Source organism: Plenodomus lingam, assembly GCF_022343315.1.
Source record: "Plenodomus lingam strain CAN1 chromosome Unknown scaffold_20, whole genome shotgun sequence".
Lineage (NCBI taxonomy): Eukaryota > Fungi > Ascomycota > Dothideomycetes > Pleosporales > Leptosphaeriaceae > Plenodomus > Plenodomus lingam.
The window spans coordinates 264,393-279,488 of record NW_027093974.1 but is presented as its reverse complement, the minus strand read 5'-3'; the positions used below and the strand labels follow the sequence as shown (position 1 = coordinate 279,488).

The 15,096-nt window shown below is 53.9% G+C and overlaps 7 protein-coding genes across 7 annotated transcripts; 5 read left to right on the top strand and 2 right to left on the bottom strand.

The window, feature by feature from the left end:
• Positions 1–199: 199 nt before the first annotated feature.
• IAQ61_011106 (uncharacterized protein) lies at positions 200–517 on the top strand (the record flags this gene model as incomplete). The annotated part of the gene is made up of 1 exon (XM_066099054.1): positions 200–517. One exon carries the CDS (start codon positions 200–202, stop codon positions 515–517), a length of 318 nt encoding a protein of 105 aa, XP_065950573.1.
• Positions 518–2,124: 1,607 nt separating this feature from the next.
• On the top strand, positions 2,125–3,410 carry IAQ61_011105 (uncharacterized protein; the record flags this gene model as incomplete). Its single annotated transcript, XM_003843595.1, has 6 exons — positions 2,125–2,313; positions 2,373–2,409; positions 2,456–2,526; positions 2,588–2,964; positions 3,012–3,079; positions 3,127–3,410. The coding sequence occupies 6 exons, from the start codon at positions 2,125–2,127 to the stop codon at positions 3,408–3,410; spliced, it is 1,026 nt and encodes a 341-aa protein (XP_003843643.1).
• A 557-nt stretch (positions 3,411–3,967) lies between these two features.
• Positions 3,968–6,695, top strand: VMA1 (H(+)-transporting V1 sector ATPase subunit A; the record flags this gene model as incomplete). Its single annotated transcript, XM_003843594.2, has 9 exons — positions 3,968–4,237; positions 4,303–4,357; positions 4,409–4,430; positions 4,481–4,529; positions 4,580–4,664; positions 4,728–5,345; positions 5,399–5,559; positions 5,610–6,398; positions 6,454–6,695. 9 exons carry the CDS (start codon positions 3,968–3,970, stop codon positions 6,508–6,510), a joined length of 2,106 nt encoding a protein of 701 aa, XP_003843642.1. The 3' UTR covers positions 6,511–6,695.
• Positions 6,696–6,917: 222 nt separating this feature from the next.
• VPS1 (vacuolar protein sorting-associated protein 1) lies at positions 6,918–9,424 on the top strand (the record flags this gene model as incomplete). Its single annotated transcript, XM_066099053.1, has 6 exons — positions 6,918–7,040; positions 7,108–7,177; positions 7,258–7,352; positions 7,415–8,159; positions 8,213–9,119; positions 9,171–9,424. The coding sequence occupies exons 1-6, from the start codon at positions 7,021–7,023 to the stop codon at positions 9,422–9,424; spliced, it is 2,091 nt and encodes a 696-aa protein (XP_065950572.1). The 5' UTR covers positions 6,918–7,020.
• A 396-nt stretch (positions 9,425–9,820) lies between these two features.
• IAQ61_011102 (mitochondrial 54S ribosomal protein bL27m) lies at positions 9,821–10,796 on the top strand (the record flags this gene model as incomplete). The annotated part of the gene is made up of 2 exons (XM_003843592.2): positions 9,821–10,049; positions 10,189–10,796. The coding sequence occupies 2 exons, from the start codon at positions 9,821–9,823 to the stop codon at positions 10,794–10,796; spliced, it is 837 nt and encodes a 278-aa protein (XP_003843640.2).
• Positions 10,797–10,884: 88 nt separating this feature from the next.
• IAQ61_011101 (uncharacterized protein) lies at positions 10,885–12,236 on the bottom strand (the record flags this gene model as incomplete). The annotated part of the gene is made up of 3 exons (XM_003843591.2): positions 10,885–11,356; positions 11,440–12,097; positions 12,170–12,236. The coding sequence occupies 3 exons, from the start codon at positions 12,234–12,236 to the stop codon at positions 10,885–10,887; spliced, it is 1,197 nt and encodes a 398-aa protein (XP_003843639.2).
• Positions 12,237–12,819: 583 nt separating this feature from the next.
• IAQ61_011100 (uncharacterized protein) lies at positions 12,820–14,859 on the bottom strand (the record flags this gene model as incomplete). The annotated part of the gene is made up of 1 exon (XM_003843590.2): positions 12,820–14,859. One exon carries the CDS (start codon positions 14,857–14,859, stop codon positions 12,820–12,822), a length of 2,040 nt encoding a protein of 679 aa, XP_003843638.2.
• Positions 14,860–15,096: the final 237 nt, after the last annotated feature.

Sequence of the window (15,096 nt, the reverse complement as noted above, 5' to 3'; positions counted from 1 at the left end):
ACGGGCATCGTTTGACATACACGGGACCCTCGGATCGCAGGCCTACTGCACGGCAGCCCATGGCCGCCTTGGACGACAAGACCACAGTCGCACACAGTTGTAAATGCGGTGTAGGAAATGCCCATCGCAGACAACAAAGCGCTAGGATTCCTCGAAGCGAAACATCGGGTGGACTTATAGCGAACCAATGACAACAACTATGCTCGAGCCAAAAGTTACCAGTCCAAAGTATGATCTACAGAAGTCGTACGTTCCTGACAAATACCAAAATATCAGTGACCGGCTAATGGCAGTTGTTTGCACACGCGATGCTGGCTCATGCTGGTCTGGTCGATGTGTATTCCAAATACCGCATCAATTGCTGGACAAAAGGCGCACTAAGGATCCCAGCCCACATCCTTGGATCAACGACCTTTTGCCATCCACTTACGCAATCTCTCACGCGTATGACTTGTACGCAGGGAACACATCTCCAATTCATCCATTCTCTGACGCCCAAGACATTCGTCCGGTTTGACTTGCCCTTTGTTTTGATGCCAATACTCACTCGTGGTCCATACGCGCTTTCATCCGACATGTGTAATAATTATATGTGCTCCATCGGATTCACTCCGAAACATTGGTACTGAAACCTGAAGTTTTGGAAAGGTACGTGGAGTATCTAGTATCCTAGCTCACGATGACGCTTCAGCATTAAACAAGATCAAGGGCACTTGGGTCTCTATATACGTTATGCGTACAACTGTGTCTACAATTAATATCCTCGTTGCAGATTGAACGCAGCATTGCATTCCCTCTATGAGCGAACAGTTGCAGGCTCATTATCACAGTAGCTTACATGCATCTTCCGATCACCTTCAGAATCCTCTCAGCGTGTACTCATGCAGGCTGACGCCATTCCATCATTGCATAGTCGCCCTCAACTCGTCGCATCGTCACGGCGTTTTCATTGCTTTGATCGTAACATGTCACTCAGAGGCTGAACGACTGCATGGGGCAACCTTAATCGCCTCATCATCGCGGGCGGGGAGCAGCCTTATGAACGGCAGCTTCATGATCTTATTGAAACAGGCCGAAAACTGCATTTCACAGTGGCACAAACGGGCTCCAGCATATGCATCAAATTTTGACTCAGGCCGGTGCCGAATTTTGCTTCATCAAGGAAACTGCATCGACTCAAACTTGCCCGCTCACACACCCAGATTTACCTCGCAACCAATCGTACATTCAACGATTATTTGCACTCCAGTGGCTACATGATCATCGGATACCATTGGTGGTCTTATTTCTCTACAAATCAGGACGTCTGTTTTGTATCGTAGATGTTATTAACAATCCTCACTACTTTTGCAGCGTAGTCGTATCAGCGATCGGATCTCAGAAGAGGCCCACGAACAGCGGCGGCAATGCTCACTGAGTGCGCGCGAGGTCAAGCTGTGACCAAAGGAGTTTTGCTCAATTCATCATTTATTCTCATCAGCTATATTTGAGGTTCACTGGAAATAATTCTCGCAATCTCTAACACATCAAACGATGCATCCGCTCTTCACATTTCTCCTCGACAAGTCAGAACGAAGATGCCGAAGATATCGATCCTAGCCGCGAAGGCCAATCATGTTCGAGAGACTCCAGTATTATTGCTACGTCCTGACCATCATTCATTGAAAGGATCTGAGCCGTTGTGCGTACGCGAAGAAGTGCAGTGACCCCACCTAGGTACCATGGTAGCGTAACCGGCGGTCTTTTCATCCGCGAAGCTTTTCAGTATCACACAACATCACCTAGGTGGCACACAGGCAATGCCCATGTGTCTCATAACACAGGTCTGAGTTTGAGATATAGCCGTCGTCTTTGTTCTGGCCCTGCATAACATTCAGTGATCATCCACGGATCATAGTGACGATGTGGTTCAAGTTGGGTGAGCAGTCATTCTAGCGGAACATCGACATCATGTCAACCACACAATTTGTCCTCCGTCGGTACGGTCCGACCTAGTTTGCCTGACCTAGCTGCCTCTCAACGTCGAATAGGCTGATTTCCCCGGATCAGTCTTGACTCACAAGCACTACATGGATCTTGTCACTCTCACGATAACGCCTCCTGTCTCCAGCCTGGACAGCCACCATGCGTACCCACTCGCCGAGCTGGTTCATTCTTTCATCTGAAGCAACGGCTGATATTCAAATCGATGCCCTTGTTCCTGCCATTGTCTTTACTATACTGGCTAGTATTATGGTTGGCTTGCGTTGGTACAGCCGTCTGTACTCAGCTTGCGGTGTGAAGACGGAGGACTATCTTGTGACCGCTGCTTTGGTATGTAGGATGATCATGATGATCATGATGGTGTAGCGGTGCCTGACCAAGACCGACAGATACTCTCTATAGGGAACACTGCCGTGATCGGGGCAGGTAGGTCATGTCCAATTCCATCATGTGCAAAACTGACAATGCGTAGAGTACAGGGTGGATTCTCGTCGTAAAGACTTGGACCTGTCTCAACAGTCTTCCATGACGACCATGCTAAAGGTCTGTTTTAAAAAAAAAGAGCATCTTCTAGTCACGCAGCGACACTACTAACATGTGCTAGCTCGTCTTTGCGCAATCGATCTTCTACCATCTTTCCGTCAATCTTGTCAAAGCCTCATTTGTACTGCAGTATACTCGTCTTTTTTCACTAACCCGATCCATCATGTACGCTTGTTATGTGCTGCTTTTACTCATCCTCGGAGCCACGGCCTGGGGGGTATTTGGCGTTGTGTTCCTATGTAAACCTGTGCAACAATATTGGAACCTGAGGGTGCTTGGAACATGCATGAATGCTGAGACACACTTCTTGTCGACGAGCAGCATAGGCATCGCCCTCGACTGGATGATCTGGATACTCCCGATTCCTGTTGTAGGGAGGCTGAAACTGCCTAGGAGACAAAAATTGAGCTTGCTGGTGGTGTTTGGACTGGGAGGGTTGTACGTTTCTCCCGGTAATCACATGCCTTGGTACTGATTCCTCCCAGTGTTTGTATTGTGAGCATTCTCCGTCTTGCCTTGGTGCACCAATTCGCCCACCGACAGCAGGTTACCAGTACGTAGACCACGCAGCACATTCGTCTTCTCTGCTAACTCTTGTAGAATCGGGTACCTATGCCTTGATACTGTCTGCCATCGAGGTCAACGTGGCTCTAGCCTGTGCATCGCTGCTCGTCTTGAAGCCATTGCTGGTGCGCTACGTGCCTGTATGCATCTCCGACAAGCCGATGACTGCAAGAGAAGACATGCGGAGATTCAGCGATTTCACAGACCTGTTCAGGGCAGCATTGGATGACATGGAACAAAACATGGAGGAGGCCAAGCGTGGGGAGAGACGAGACACCATGACCAGCAGACCGACGACGAGCATGGAGGGGCCGCAGTAAGGAGGCCAAGTGCGAGCTGTTTGGAGGACATGTTGGCTGGCGGATCGAGACTGATCTGATGTTGCCGAGTGCGGTTATCAATTGATGCTGTCTGGACTCTACTGTCATGCAAACTTGCGCATGGAGCTGTTGGGCGGATGAGAAGTGCCGGTAAGCTCTGGCCATGACGTCAGTCGCCAGTTTGTGTTGTCTTAGGGTAGCTCCTGCCCGTTGCCAGGACCGGTAGGCACTCTAGAAGGGAAAAATCTTTGTTGTCGTGCGATGATGCCGGTACCGGTGCTCATCACAAGAACAATACCGCTGTGGACAACTGCCCGAGCTTTGCTGCAAAACCACAATCCATCATCGCCATCTGCGATTGGGGTGAAGAGTGCTACCGGTATACTCTCCAACCTACTTCTTGTACCCAGCCTACTCCTAGGTCGACAACTGTTCCTGTGTTGCCCCACCAGCTTAGAGTAGAAGTCAGTCGGCTCCGTTAGCGCAGCGCCCGCCCTGCACGGCCCCTTTCTGTGTTGACCTCAACCTGCGCTGCATCGACCAGAGCTGCTCACTGAATGCATGTTGGCCTGCGCCCTCGCCTCAAACCCCAGGCCTCTCTTTACGACCTCATCCACAAGAAGAACATCGACCAGATCTCGACCGCCCTCGACCGTGTTTCGCCCTTGGAGATCGAGGCTCATCGCATCCCCTTGCCCCAGAGCCCGCTGATATCACCGCACCCCGAGCTCCCCAGCCAGCTCCCGCCGCCGCCGCGCATCACACTCCACACAGCTAGCGATTCCGACGACGACGAGGAGGAGCCAGACATCGCCAAGATGCCGCCGGTAAGCCTTTTGTTCCAGGCCAAATCAAAATATCGACTGTGGCTGATGGCTTGGGGCGGACATAGAAATCACAGAAGAAGCAGGAGCAGAAGATGAAGGGCGAGGACAAGGTCGAGCATGGTACGTGTAGCAGCACGGTATAGTATAGAACGAAGAGCTGACCCTTCACAGGCGCCGTCTACTCCATCTCGGGGTACGTCACCGCAAGACAATGCGCATCCCTCATACTGATAGTAGTTCCAGGCCCGTCATCATCGCCGAGAATATGATCGGATGTGCCATGTATGAGCTTGTAGGTATAATCTCTTCACAGCTGCAGGAAACCTCCACTGATGTAGGCAGGTCCGCGTTGGCCACGATAGCCTGGTAGGAGAGGTCATTCGCATCGAGAACGACAAGGCCACCATTCAGGTCTATGAGGAGACAGGTAGGATGCAGAATACATGCCCTCCCCACCCCTCCAATGAGCTGCGTTACTAACACGCCATAGCTGGTGTCACTGTTGGTGATCCCGTCTACCGATCCGAGCAGCCCTTGTCCGTCGAACTCGGCCCCGGCCTAATGGAGACCATCTACGATGGTATCCAGCGTCCTCTCAAGGGTATCGCCGATGAAGCCAACAGCATCTACATCCCCCGCGGTATCAACTTGCCCGCTCTCGACCGCACGAAGAAGTGGGACTTTACACCTGGCAGCCTCAAGGTGGGAGACCACATCACGGGAGGCGATGTTTTTGGTGTCGTCTTCGAGAACAGTCTTCTCAGCGAGCACAAGATCCTGCTCCCTCCCCGCGCAAAGGGTACCATTACTCGCATCGCAGAGAAGGGCAGCTACACTGTCGATGAAAAGATTCTGGAACTCGAGTTCAACGGAACCAAGAGCGAGTACAGCATGATGCACAAGTGGCCCGTACGGGTGCCCCGCCCTTCCAACGAGAAGCTGTCATCTGATCAGCCGCTCATTGTCGGCCAACGTGTCCTCGACTCCTTGTTCCCCAGTGTGCAGGGTGGTACCGTGTGCATTCCCGGTGCCTTTGGATGCGGCAAGACCGTCATTTCGCAGTCGTTGTCCAAGTTCTCAAACAGTGACATCATCGTCTACGTCGGATGTAAGTTGCCATCACTTCTCACCGACACGTGCATCATGTGCTAACAAGATCAGGTGGAGAGCGCGGTAATGAGATGGCCGAAGTTTTGATGGATTTCCCTGAACTCACCATCGACGTCAACGGAAAGAAGGAGCCCATCATGAAGCGCACAACCCTCATCGCCAACACCTCCAATATGCCCGTGGCTGCCCGAGAAGCCTCCATTTACACAGGAGTAAGTCTAGTCCTCTTATATTGACACGATACGCCGCTAACAAGCATCAGATCACGGTGGCCGAGTACTTCAGAGATCAGGGCAAGGATGTTGCCATGATGGCCGACTCGTCATCGCGATGGGCCGAGGCTCTTCGTGAGATTTCTGGTCGTCTCGGAGAGATGCCTGCTGATCAGGGTTTCCCTGCCTACTTGGGTGCTAAGCTTGCATCCTTCTACGAGCGTGCTGGCCGTGTCCAGGCGCTCGGTAGCCCTGAGCGCTACGGCAGTGTGTCCATTGTCGGTGCTGTCAGTCCGCCTGGAGGTGATTTCTCGGATCCCGTCACGACGAGTACGCTCAACATTGTGCAAGTATTCTGGGGTCTGGACAAAAAGCTTGCTCAGCGAAAGCATTTTCCTTCAGTCAATACCTCCATCAGTTACAGCAAGTACACAACGCCGCTCGACAAGTTCTATGCCAAGAACAACCCCGACTTCCCTCGCCTGCGTGATCGCATCAAGGAGCTTCTTACAACCTCTGACGATCTCGACCAAGTCGTGCAGCTGGTTGGTAAGTCCGCTTTGGGCGACTCGGACAAGATTACCCTCGATGTCGCAACACTAATCAAGGAGGATTTCTTGCAACAAAACGGTTACTCAGACTATGATCAGTTCTGCCCTCTGTGGAAGACTGAATGGATGATGAAGAACATGATGGCGTTCCACGATGAGGCCCAGAAGGCCGTCTCGCAAGGACACAGCTGGCCCAAGGTCCGCGACGCAACATCAGAGATTCAAAGCCAGCTTCGCTCAATGAAGTTTGAGCTACCCAGCGATGGTGAAGAGGCAGTCACCAAGAAGGTATGCATTGTGGTCTGTTGCATGTCTTGTGAAATGTACACTAACGCTGCAACAGTACGAGGAGCTTCTGCAGAAGATGACAGACAAGTTTGCGTCTGTTGTAGACGAGTGAATGGTCGTCTCCAGTATTTATATAGCGAACTTGTCCCGTTCATGTCCAAGTATATAGAATCTGAATTGTACCGTGCGACCCAGACACGAAAGCTGATGCCTGAACCGCTGACGACGCTGCTTCGCATCCTGTGACCGCAAGCGTCGTCATGAGCCCAAGGAAGTCTTACTGAGCCATGATTCTTTTTTGCTACGCCATTGCTTCTCTGGAGTGTATCTCACTGCCTAATTCCTCTTTTCGTGCCAAGGCGAATATACGCAACTCTACCATACCTAGTATTAACCACCTGGCGCAGCACACGTCCAACCCGACCGTTTCCATACAGTTCGCCGGTTTGTTGTGGCTGTGCTGTGGCGTCTAGCGCGGAGCTCTACGCAACCCAACACGACGCCGAGTGTTACAGCGTATTCGCCTTCTTCCCACCTTGATAACACACACCTTGAGCTTTGTACTCGAACCTGTGCGCATACCACACATATAACTAGAAACTCGAATACCGCCTCGCCCACCATGGCGACCAACCCGAATGCGTACGCACATGCCAAAGCATAGCCCCTCCCAGGGCCCCAAAAGCTACACAGCTAACAGGAACTACAGCATCAACGTGAATGACCCAGGGCTGATTACACTTGTAAATAAGCTCCAGGATGTTTTTACAACTGTAGGAGTATGTTGCTACCCAGAAGCCCCCCCTCTGCGCCCTCTACACGCCGACTTCTGCAACGTCTATACTGATGCCTACGTCAGGTTCAAAACCCCATAGACTTGCCACAAATCGCCGTCGTAGGATCGCAATCCAGTGGAAAGAGTTCTGTGCTCGAGAACATTGTCGGACGAGACTTGTGAGTTCTGGCACTCTTGCGCTTCACTCGTTGGGCAGCATACTGACCGTCGGGCCCAACAGCTTGCCCCGAGGAACCGGTATCGTGACGCGAAGACCGCTCATTCTACAACTCATCAACCGCGCGGCCGGCTCACAAACCAATGGCGTCAGCGAAGAGGCCAAGTCGGCCAGCGAACAGAACAACGCCGACGAATGGGGCGAGTTCCTGCACATCCCTGGCCAAAAGTTCCACGACTTCAACAAGATTAGGGAAGAGATTGTACGGGAGACGGAGTCAAAAACGGGTCGCAATGCGGGTATCTCACCAGCCCCCATCAACCTGCGGATATACTCGCCTAATGTGCTGACCCTGACGCTGGTCGATCTACCGGGTCTGACGAAGGTGCCTGTTGGAGACCAGCCGAGGGATATCGAGCGACAGATCCGAGAGATGGTGCTCAAGCAGATTAGCAAGTCCAACGCCATCATATTAGCCGTCACCGCGGCGAATACTGACTTGGCCAACTCGGACGGTCTGAAGCTGGCACGAGAGGTCGATCCAGAAGGACAGCGGACAATCGGTGTATTGACAAAGGTCGATTTGATGGATGATGGTACCGATGTTGTCGATATTCTAGCTGGACGGATTATCCCCCTTCGATTGGGTTACGTTCCTGTTGTCAACCGAGGGCAGAGGGATATCGAGAATAAAAAGGCGATTTCCTATGCGCTCGAGCACGAAAGGCAATTTTTCGAAAACCACAAGGCATACCGTAATAAGGCTGCCTACTGTGGAACACCCTATCTAGCGCGCAAGCTGAATCTGGTACGTATCCAAAAAAAAACGTTGACTAGAGTACATGAAGCTAATTGCATAAGATCCTCATGATGCACATCAAGCAAACGCTTCCTGACATCAAGGCACGCATCTCGTCTTCGCTGCAGAAGTACCAGGCAGAACTCGCGTCGCTTGGGAATTCCATGCTGGGAAGCAGTTCGAATATTGTCCTCAACACCATCACAGAGTTTACAAACGAGTATCGGGGGGTTCTTGAGGGTAACAATCAAGAGCTCTCAGCGACGGAGCTGTCAGGTGGTGCTCGTATCTCTTTCGTTTACCACGAACTATATGCGAATGGTGTCAAGGCCGTGGATCCATTCGACCAGGTCAAGGACGTCGACATCCGTACCGTCTTGTACAACTCTTCCGGGTCCTCACCAGCGTTGTTCGTTGGCACCACTGCTTTTGAGCTCATCGTCAAGCAACAAATCAAGCGACTAGAAGAGCCCAGTATCAAGTGTGCTAGCTTGGTGTATGACGAGCTGATTCGCATCCTCGGCCAGCTCCTCAGCAAGACGTCGTTCCGAAGATATCCTGGACTCAAGGAGAAGCTCCACGCTGTGGTGGTGGCCTTCTTCAAGAAGGCCATGGAGCCAACCAACAAGCTCGTCAAGGATCTTGTGGCCATGGAGGCTACCTACATCAACACTGGCCACCCCGACTTCATCAATGGCTCGCGAGCCATGGCCATTATCCATGAGCGACACAATAGCGCTAAGCCGCAGCAAGTAGACCCCAAGACTGGCAAGCCACTACCGCCCTCGGTACCTCCGCGGTCGATATCACCGTCGCTGGGAGATCCCAACGGCGAGGGTGGGGGTTTCTTCGGCTCCTTCTTTGCTAGCAAGAACAAGAAGAAGATGGCAGCGATGGAACCTCCGCCACCCACTCTCAAGGCCTCTGGTACCCTTTCAGAGAAGGAGACGCAGGAAGTGGAAGTCATCAGTAAGCAATGCTCGCAATCAATGCCGTAGCCAATCCTAACCATGGTTACAGAACTGCTCATCACTTCCTACTTCAACATTGTGCGTCGAACGATGATCGACATGGTCCCTAAAGCCATCATGTTGAACCTGGTGCAATGGACAAAGGAGAACATGCAAGGCGAGCTCCTCACCAACATGTACAAGACGGACGAACTCGACGATTTGCTCAAGGAATCAGAGTACACCGTCCGGAGGCGGAAAGACTGTCTGCAGATGGTGGAGAGTCTATCAAAGGCACAGGAGATTGTGAACCAGGTGCAGTAATGGGCGGATGTGGAGCCAGGGGGGGTGGAGGTGTGGGTTTTACCGAGCACTTGTTCGTACGGTGTTGGCGGCACTAGACTGGGAGTTTAGCTTGTGCGTGTCCGAAGTTGTGCGATGAGTTGACCTGGAAAATGTTTGTGATGGACTGGTGCTGTATGCTTGTGTATACTATTAATTACCTGACTACTTGGTGTTGTGCTGCCCACGGGACTTTGTATACACTGACTGGCTCGTCTCTGTTTGCACGTGTTTGGGAAGGACGCTAGTTCCAAGATTGGCAGCCATTTTCGCGCCCGGACCACGTTCGTCCATGGCCAGCCAGAAGAAAGTGTCGAGAGCAAGCAACGACCAAGAAGGGAATACGACGTTGTCGACCATCACCAGCGACAGCGCGTCATGCTGCTGCCACGAATCTATGCGCCTGTCCGCGCAGCCATAGCCACATCGTCGACTTTTATTGCACCGTCTACCCGTGTCCTGGACGTGCTCCGGAGCGCCAATGCATCCTCTACAGCGCCCGCCCCAATCCTTTCGTTTGTAAGACATTCTGCCCACCAGGCCCAGGGGCGTGCCAATGGAGCAAAAGATGGGCCGGGAAAGCGATTGGGGGCCAAGAAGAGCGGCGGTACGTCTATTCTCGAATCAGCCGGATGCCATTTCACACACACACACAACACCAAGGGTGGTGGTGTTGTGTACATGAGATGGCATCCATGATGGATACTATAGCACACAACGCCAGACTGCTAATGCTTGGGATGCAGGCGAATACGTGATCCCAGGCAACATCATCTTCCGCCAACGCGGTACCCACTGGTATCCCGGCGAAAACTGCAAATTCGGACGGGACCACTGCATCTTCGCCACGGAATCAGGCTACGTGCGATACTACCGCGACCCCCGCAAACACCCCGAGCGCCAGTACATTGGCGTCGCGCTCGAAAAGGACCACTCGCTGCCCTATCCACCCAATGCGGCGCGCAGACGCCGGCTGAACATGCTTGCTGTGCCCGTGGGTTCCCAGGACACGGCAGCCCCGCCATCGCAGCATGAGACGATTGTCATGACGGACGTGATGCCCGTGGCAACCGCCAAGTCAAAGAGGCGGGATACACCGCGTGAGGCGGCGAGGAAGAAGTTGGTACTGAACAAGGGCAAGGGGTATGCCTATCGTGAGGCCAATTGGCAGATTGGACGGGCGGCGGAGAGGGCGGGCGTGCAGGTCAAGCAGTTTGTGCCGGGAAATCGGTGGGCGGCGTGGCGCAAGAGCAAGGCGAGGATTACGGAGAATGAGCAGAGGAAGCGGTTGAGGAATGCGGGCAAGAAGACTGCGAAGCCAAAGGCGAGGAAGCCGAGGGTGATTAAGAAGTGATGGGTCATGGACATGGCGTGCGACAGAGGTGTGTTACAGGTACAAACCTTGGTAAAAGAGACCGTTACCTTGTCTATTCTAGTCCAGTCTACAGCTTAGACCTGTCCTTCCAGCCCAAACCCCCGTCCACTTCCTCGTAATGCCTCCCCTTGGTCCACCCCATCCACCTCTCAATCGTCTCCTCCCCGCCCTCGCCCGGCACCAATCCCTTCTCCACCCACCCACTCCCCTCCCAACCAATCCCCTGTCCCTCAGCCGCGCTCCTGTCGTCATCCCCTTCTGTGATTGCCAGCCCCGGTGTCTCCCGCAATGTGACCGCAGGTCGTTGATCGAAGCCACGTGCCTCGAGATCACGCTGGGTAAGAACAGGGGTACAACAGGCATCTGTGCCGTCAAAAATGTGTTCCCACTCTGCACGAGTTTTGGTCTTGAAGACGGACGCGAAGAAGGTTTTGAGCGCCGGCCAGTCGGACTTGTTGTTTCGGTCGCCGGGGAGGTCGGACGGGGTGAGGGAGAGGCCTTGGATGAGGGCGGCATAGAACTGGGGTTCGATGGCTCCGCTGAGAGAGGGGGGGGGGGGTTAGCAAGTATCGCTACCCACCTTTGCTCTGGCTCTGGCATGAACGAAAGCCCGAGAACTTACACGGCCATGAAGTTGCCATCCTTGGTCTCGTACGTGTCATAGAACGGCGCACCGCCATCCAACAGATTCGTGCCCCGCTCCGCACTCCACACGGGCGTCTTGCCCCCGAGTCTCGGCATCGTCGCCAACATTGCACTCCCGTCCACCATATTCGCCTCGACCACCTGGCCGCGGCCCGACCGCTCCCTCGCCAACAAAGCCAGCAAGATGGCGATGAAACACATGGCACCGCCGCCCGCGAAATCGCCCACCACATTCCCCGGCGCATACGGCCGCTCGCCCTGGCGGCCAAACAGGGACAGCACGCCGGAGACGGCAATGTAGTTGATGTCGTGGCCGGCCATGTCCTTGTACTTGCCATCGCGACGGAAGCCCGTCATGCGCGCGACAATGAGCCGCGGATTGATCCTGCGCAGCACCGTGACCGGGTCCAGTCCAGCCTTCTCCAGCACGCCCGGCCGGAACGGGTCGATGAGGACGTCGGCTTCGCGCGCAAGTCGCTGGACGAGGGCGACGCCGGCGGCGCTCTTGATGTTGACCCGGATCGAGGTTTTGCGCCGCGTGAGTTGGTCCGCCGTGGGCTGGGGGCTTATGGTTGCGCGGTCGAGTCGGAGGACGGAGGCGCCGTAGTCGGCGAGGAGGAGGCCGGCAAAGGGGCCTTGGGGGGGGGGAGAAGGTGAGTTGGAGGTTTAGGGGGTGGTATATTGAGGGGAGGATGAAAAGTCCATACCTGGTGCCAATCCCGCGAATTCCAGGACGCGCAGGCCGGACAAAGGTGGTGGGTGGTAGTCTGGCATGGTGTACATTGACTGTATGGTGTGTCTGTCTGCATGTGATTCAATCCACAGCTAGTTAGTTCCCCTTGACCGTTCTTGACCTGGAAGCCAACAACTACCGGTACATGTTCAGGACGAATGATGAAGTACTCAAGGAAGTGGGGCAACCACGGATTTCATGTAGGAATCCCCAACATGCTCGACGTCGTTGCTTGCTGGTAGCCAAGCAGGCAAGTCGGCTAAGCCCACTCCCGCGGGGAAAGGTCGAGGTTCGTGCCGAGGTGTGGGGAGGGCGAGAGGCTGGGGTGCATTAGCGCCGAGTTTAAATAGAAAGTATTGATCCTAAGCTCGGTGTCCTAACATCTACTCGTTAGCCAGGATAGAGGTTCAAATGGAATCGAGGGAAACATATCGTCATTACCTGTAACTACGTATTATATACATGTGTTTGTAGAAAATAATCTATCCTCTCCGTCATGCTAACAACACAAACGTACTACCAGAATCGATGGCAAAAGAAATGCTTGTCCTCACTGCAGAGTACTCTCCAAAGAACTTTTTGACGGCATTATACTGTGCTGGCCTTTTGACACAGCCGGCTCATTCAGTCCTCGTCGTTCACGTCATGCATTGTTGCTCCTCCACCTGGACCTCCACCTCCACCTCCACCTCCACTCCCTTCTTCATCACTCTCCCCTTCACTCCCCGTCTCACTCTCATAGACCTCAATATACAACTCACCCTCATGCTCATAGACATGCACTCCACCCTCATCCTCGAATTCATCCTCGAGTTCTTCCAGATCATCCAATTCCATCTCCAACGCCATGTCCTCCTGCTCCTCCAAATCATCCACCTCCAAGTCGCCCATGCCATAGTACTCCGAGTCCTCTTCGATACCGTCGTCGGAGCTCATGCTCACGTCCCAGAAGCTCGGGCGCCGGTTGCGGCTCACGAACCGGCGTTTGAGCGCGTCGAGGAGGCGGCGGGTCGACGAGGCGATGCGTTGGATGTCGGCGGTGTTGAGTTGGTCAGTTTCGGGTGGGGGTGCCGAGGGAACGGGATCGGGCGAGGGGCTGACGGCACGGTTGGCAGAAGGTTGTGGGCTGGGCGAGCGAGCGGGGGAGTTCCATTCATCATCATCATCGTATGGTGTGCCATGGTTCCCGGAGAAGTAGGGCTCTGGCTGAGCGGTCTCGGGTTCGTCAACCACAATATGTCGATGGAATCCTTCTTCGCTCGCATCATATATACATTCTACAATGGGGACACGTTCATCTTGGAGATAGGGTGGGATGAGTGCGGGATCCCTGTGCATCTCTATGAGCATCCTCAAGTTGATGCCAGCCTTGGACAGTCTGTAGGCCTTTGCGTGACGGTTGCGAAGCCGCTCAGCATCGCAAATGTAGCCCGAGAGCGCGTAATCGTGCCAGAGAAATGACAATTGCATGAGCTCGAGTGTGTTGAGCGACGGCAATGGCAGGTAGTGGTCTATATCTGGTGGCTGGTCCCAGAAATCAGTCTGAACCTCCCAATGGCGGCGAACGCGCAGTGTGTCCAGGCTAGGGGGGGCTAGATCACGATTCATGATGACGGCCTGATGTAGGAAGGAACTCGTATCGCATTCGAGATATCGGAGGGAGTCGAAATTTCGCATACCCTCGCCAATGGGGCGGATGCTGCGTAGCACGTTTGGGCTCGTGTCTATTCGCCATGCTGGATCGAAGTGTGTGAGGCTTTCCAGAGAATGTGCGACAGCGGAGAGAGCTTCTAGTGAAGCAGTCGGATTCATGGAGAGGACTGGCTCGATTCCACGAGTGCGGTTTATGTTGTAGACATTTTCTCCGAGCGTCAAATTCTTCAGTCGCGCCGGGGTGCGGAGGATGCTAAGCAGACTCTTTTGCGAGAGCTCGCACTCATCGAAGACCAGGGTTGTCAGAGGTGATGTTCTGACATGCGAACTGAGTTCCAGGATCTCGTTGGGAGGCAGGGTGATGCACGAGATATGGAGGCTCCGAAGGGCAGGATGTCGAAAGAGGCAGTGGAAGCCATCAAGATTCCAAAAGTCGGCGGTAGCCCCATGGGAATGGATCGTCAGGTCTTGCAGCAAGGCGAGGCCAACGGTCCTCTCCATTCTTTGGCCCAGACCCCTCGCAGATGCTATGCGCTCCGTCTCCTTTGGTCCCTCGTTGCAAGCCTGTTCCAGCGCGCGACGGAATCTCTCCATATCCCGCTCCACCCATGCATCTCCACCGGCCTTTTCCCAGTGGAAGTTGTCGTACGGGCTCTCGATATGCCAAGCTCGCAAATGGACCATTTGGGCGACAAACTCATTAAAGGCCGTCCTAGAATCGGCACTTTTGTTGAGGTCATTCTGCCTGTACTGATACAAGATGCGCAGGGTCTGTACGGCGCGGACGCGGGCAGGACGGTTGGTGAAGGCGGCGATGATGGCGTGGAGGTCTTTGACGGAGAGGAGGTGGATGGTCTTGTAGAGGCGGTCCTCTGCGAGATACTGCAGGTTGCTACAGGTCTGGGCGAGGGCGCAGAGTGTCTGCCGGTCGTCGGTGAGGTGATCGATGATGAGGAAGGCGAGTTCATTCGGCAGGCTGCTGTCCGCACTGCGCAGCAAGCCGGAAGCCATTGCGCATGCAGTTGTGCTGTGTTGGAGATGGACCTTCACCCGCTGGAAGAGCTGGGTAGTGTTTCCAACTTTGGTGGCATGAGGGGGGGTTGTGGATTGGTAGGCAAGGAAGATGAATTCATGATTCTACAGCAAAATCATCGTTGGAGGGGGAGGGTTGTCGGATCGCGGGGTTGTCCGACTTACTAAGCAATCTCGGCTAGTTTGAGGATCACGTTACTTGTCTTGTGCCATCAA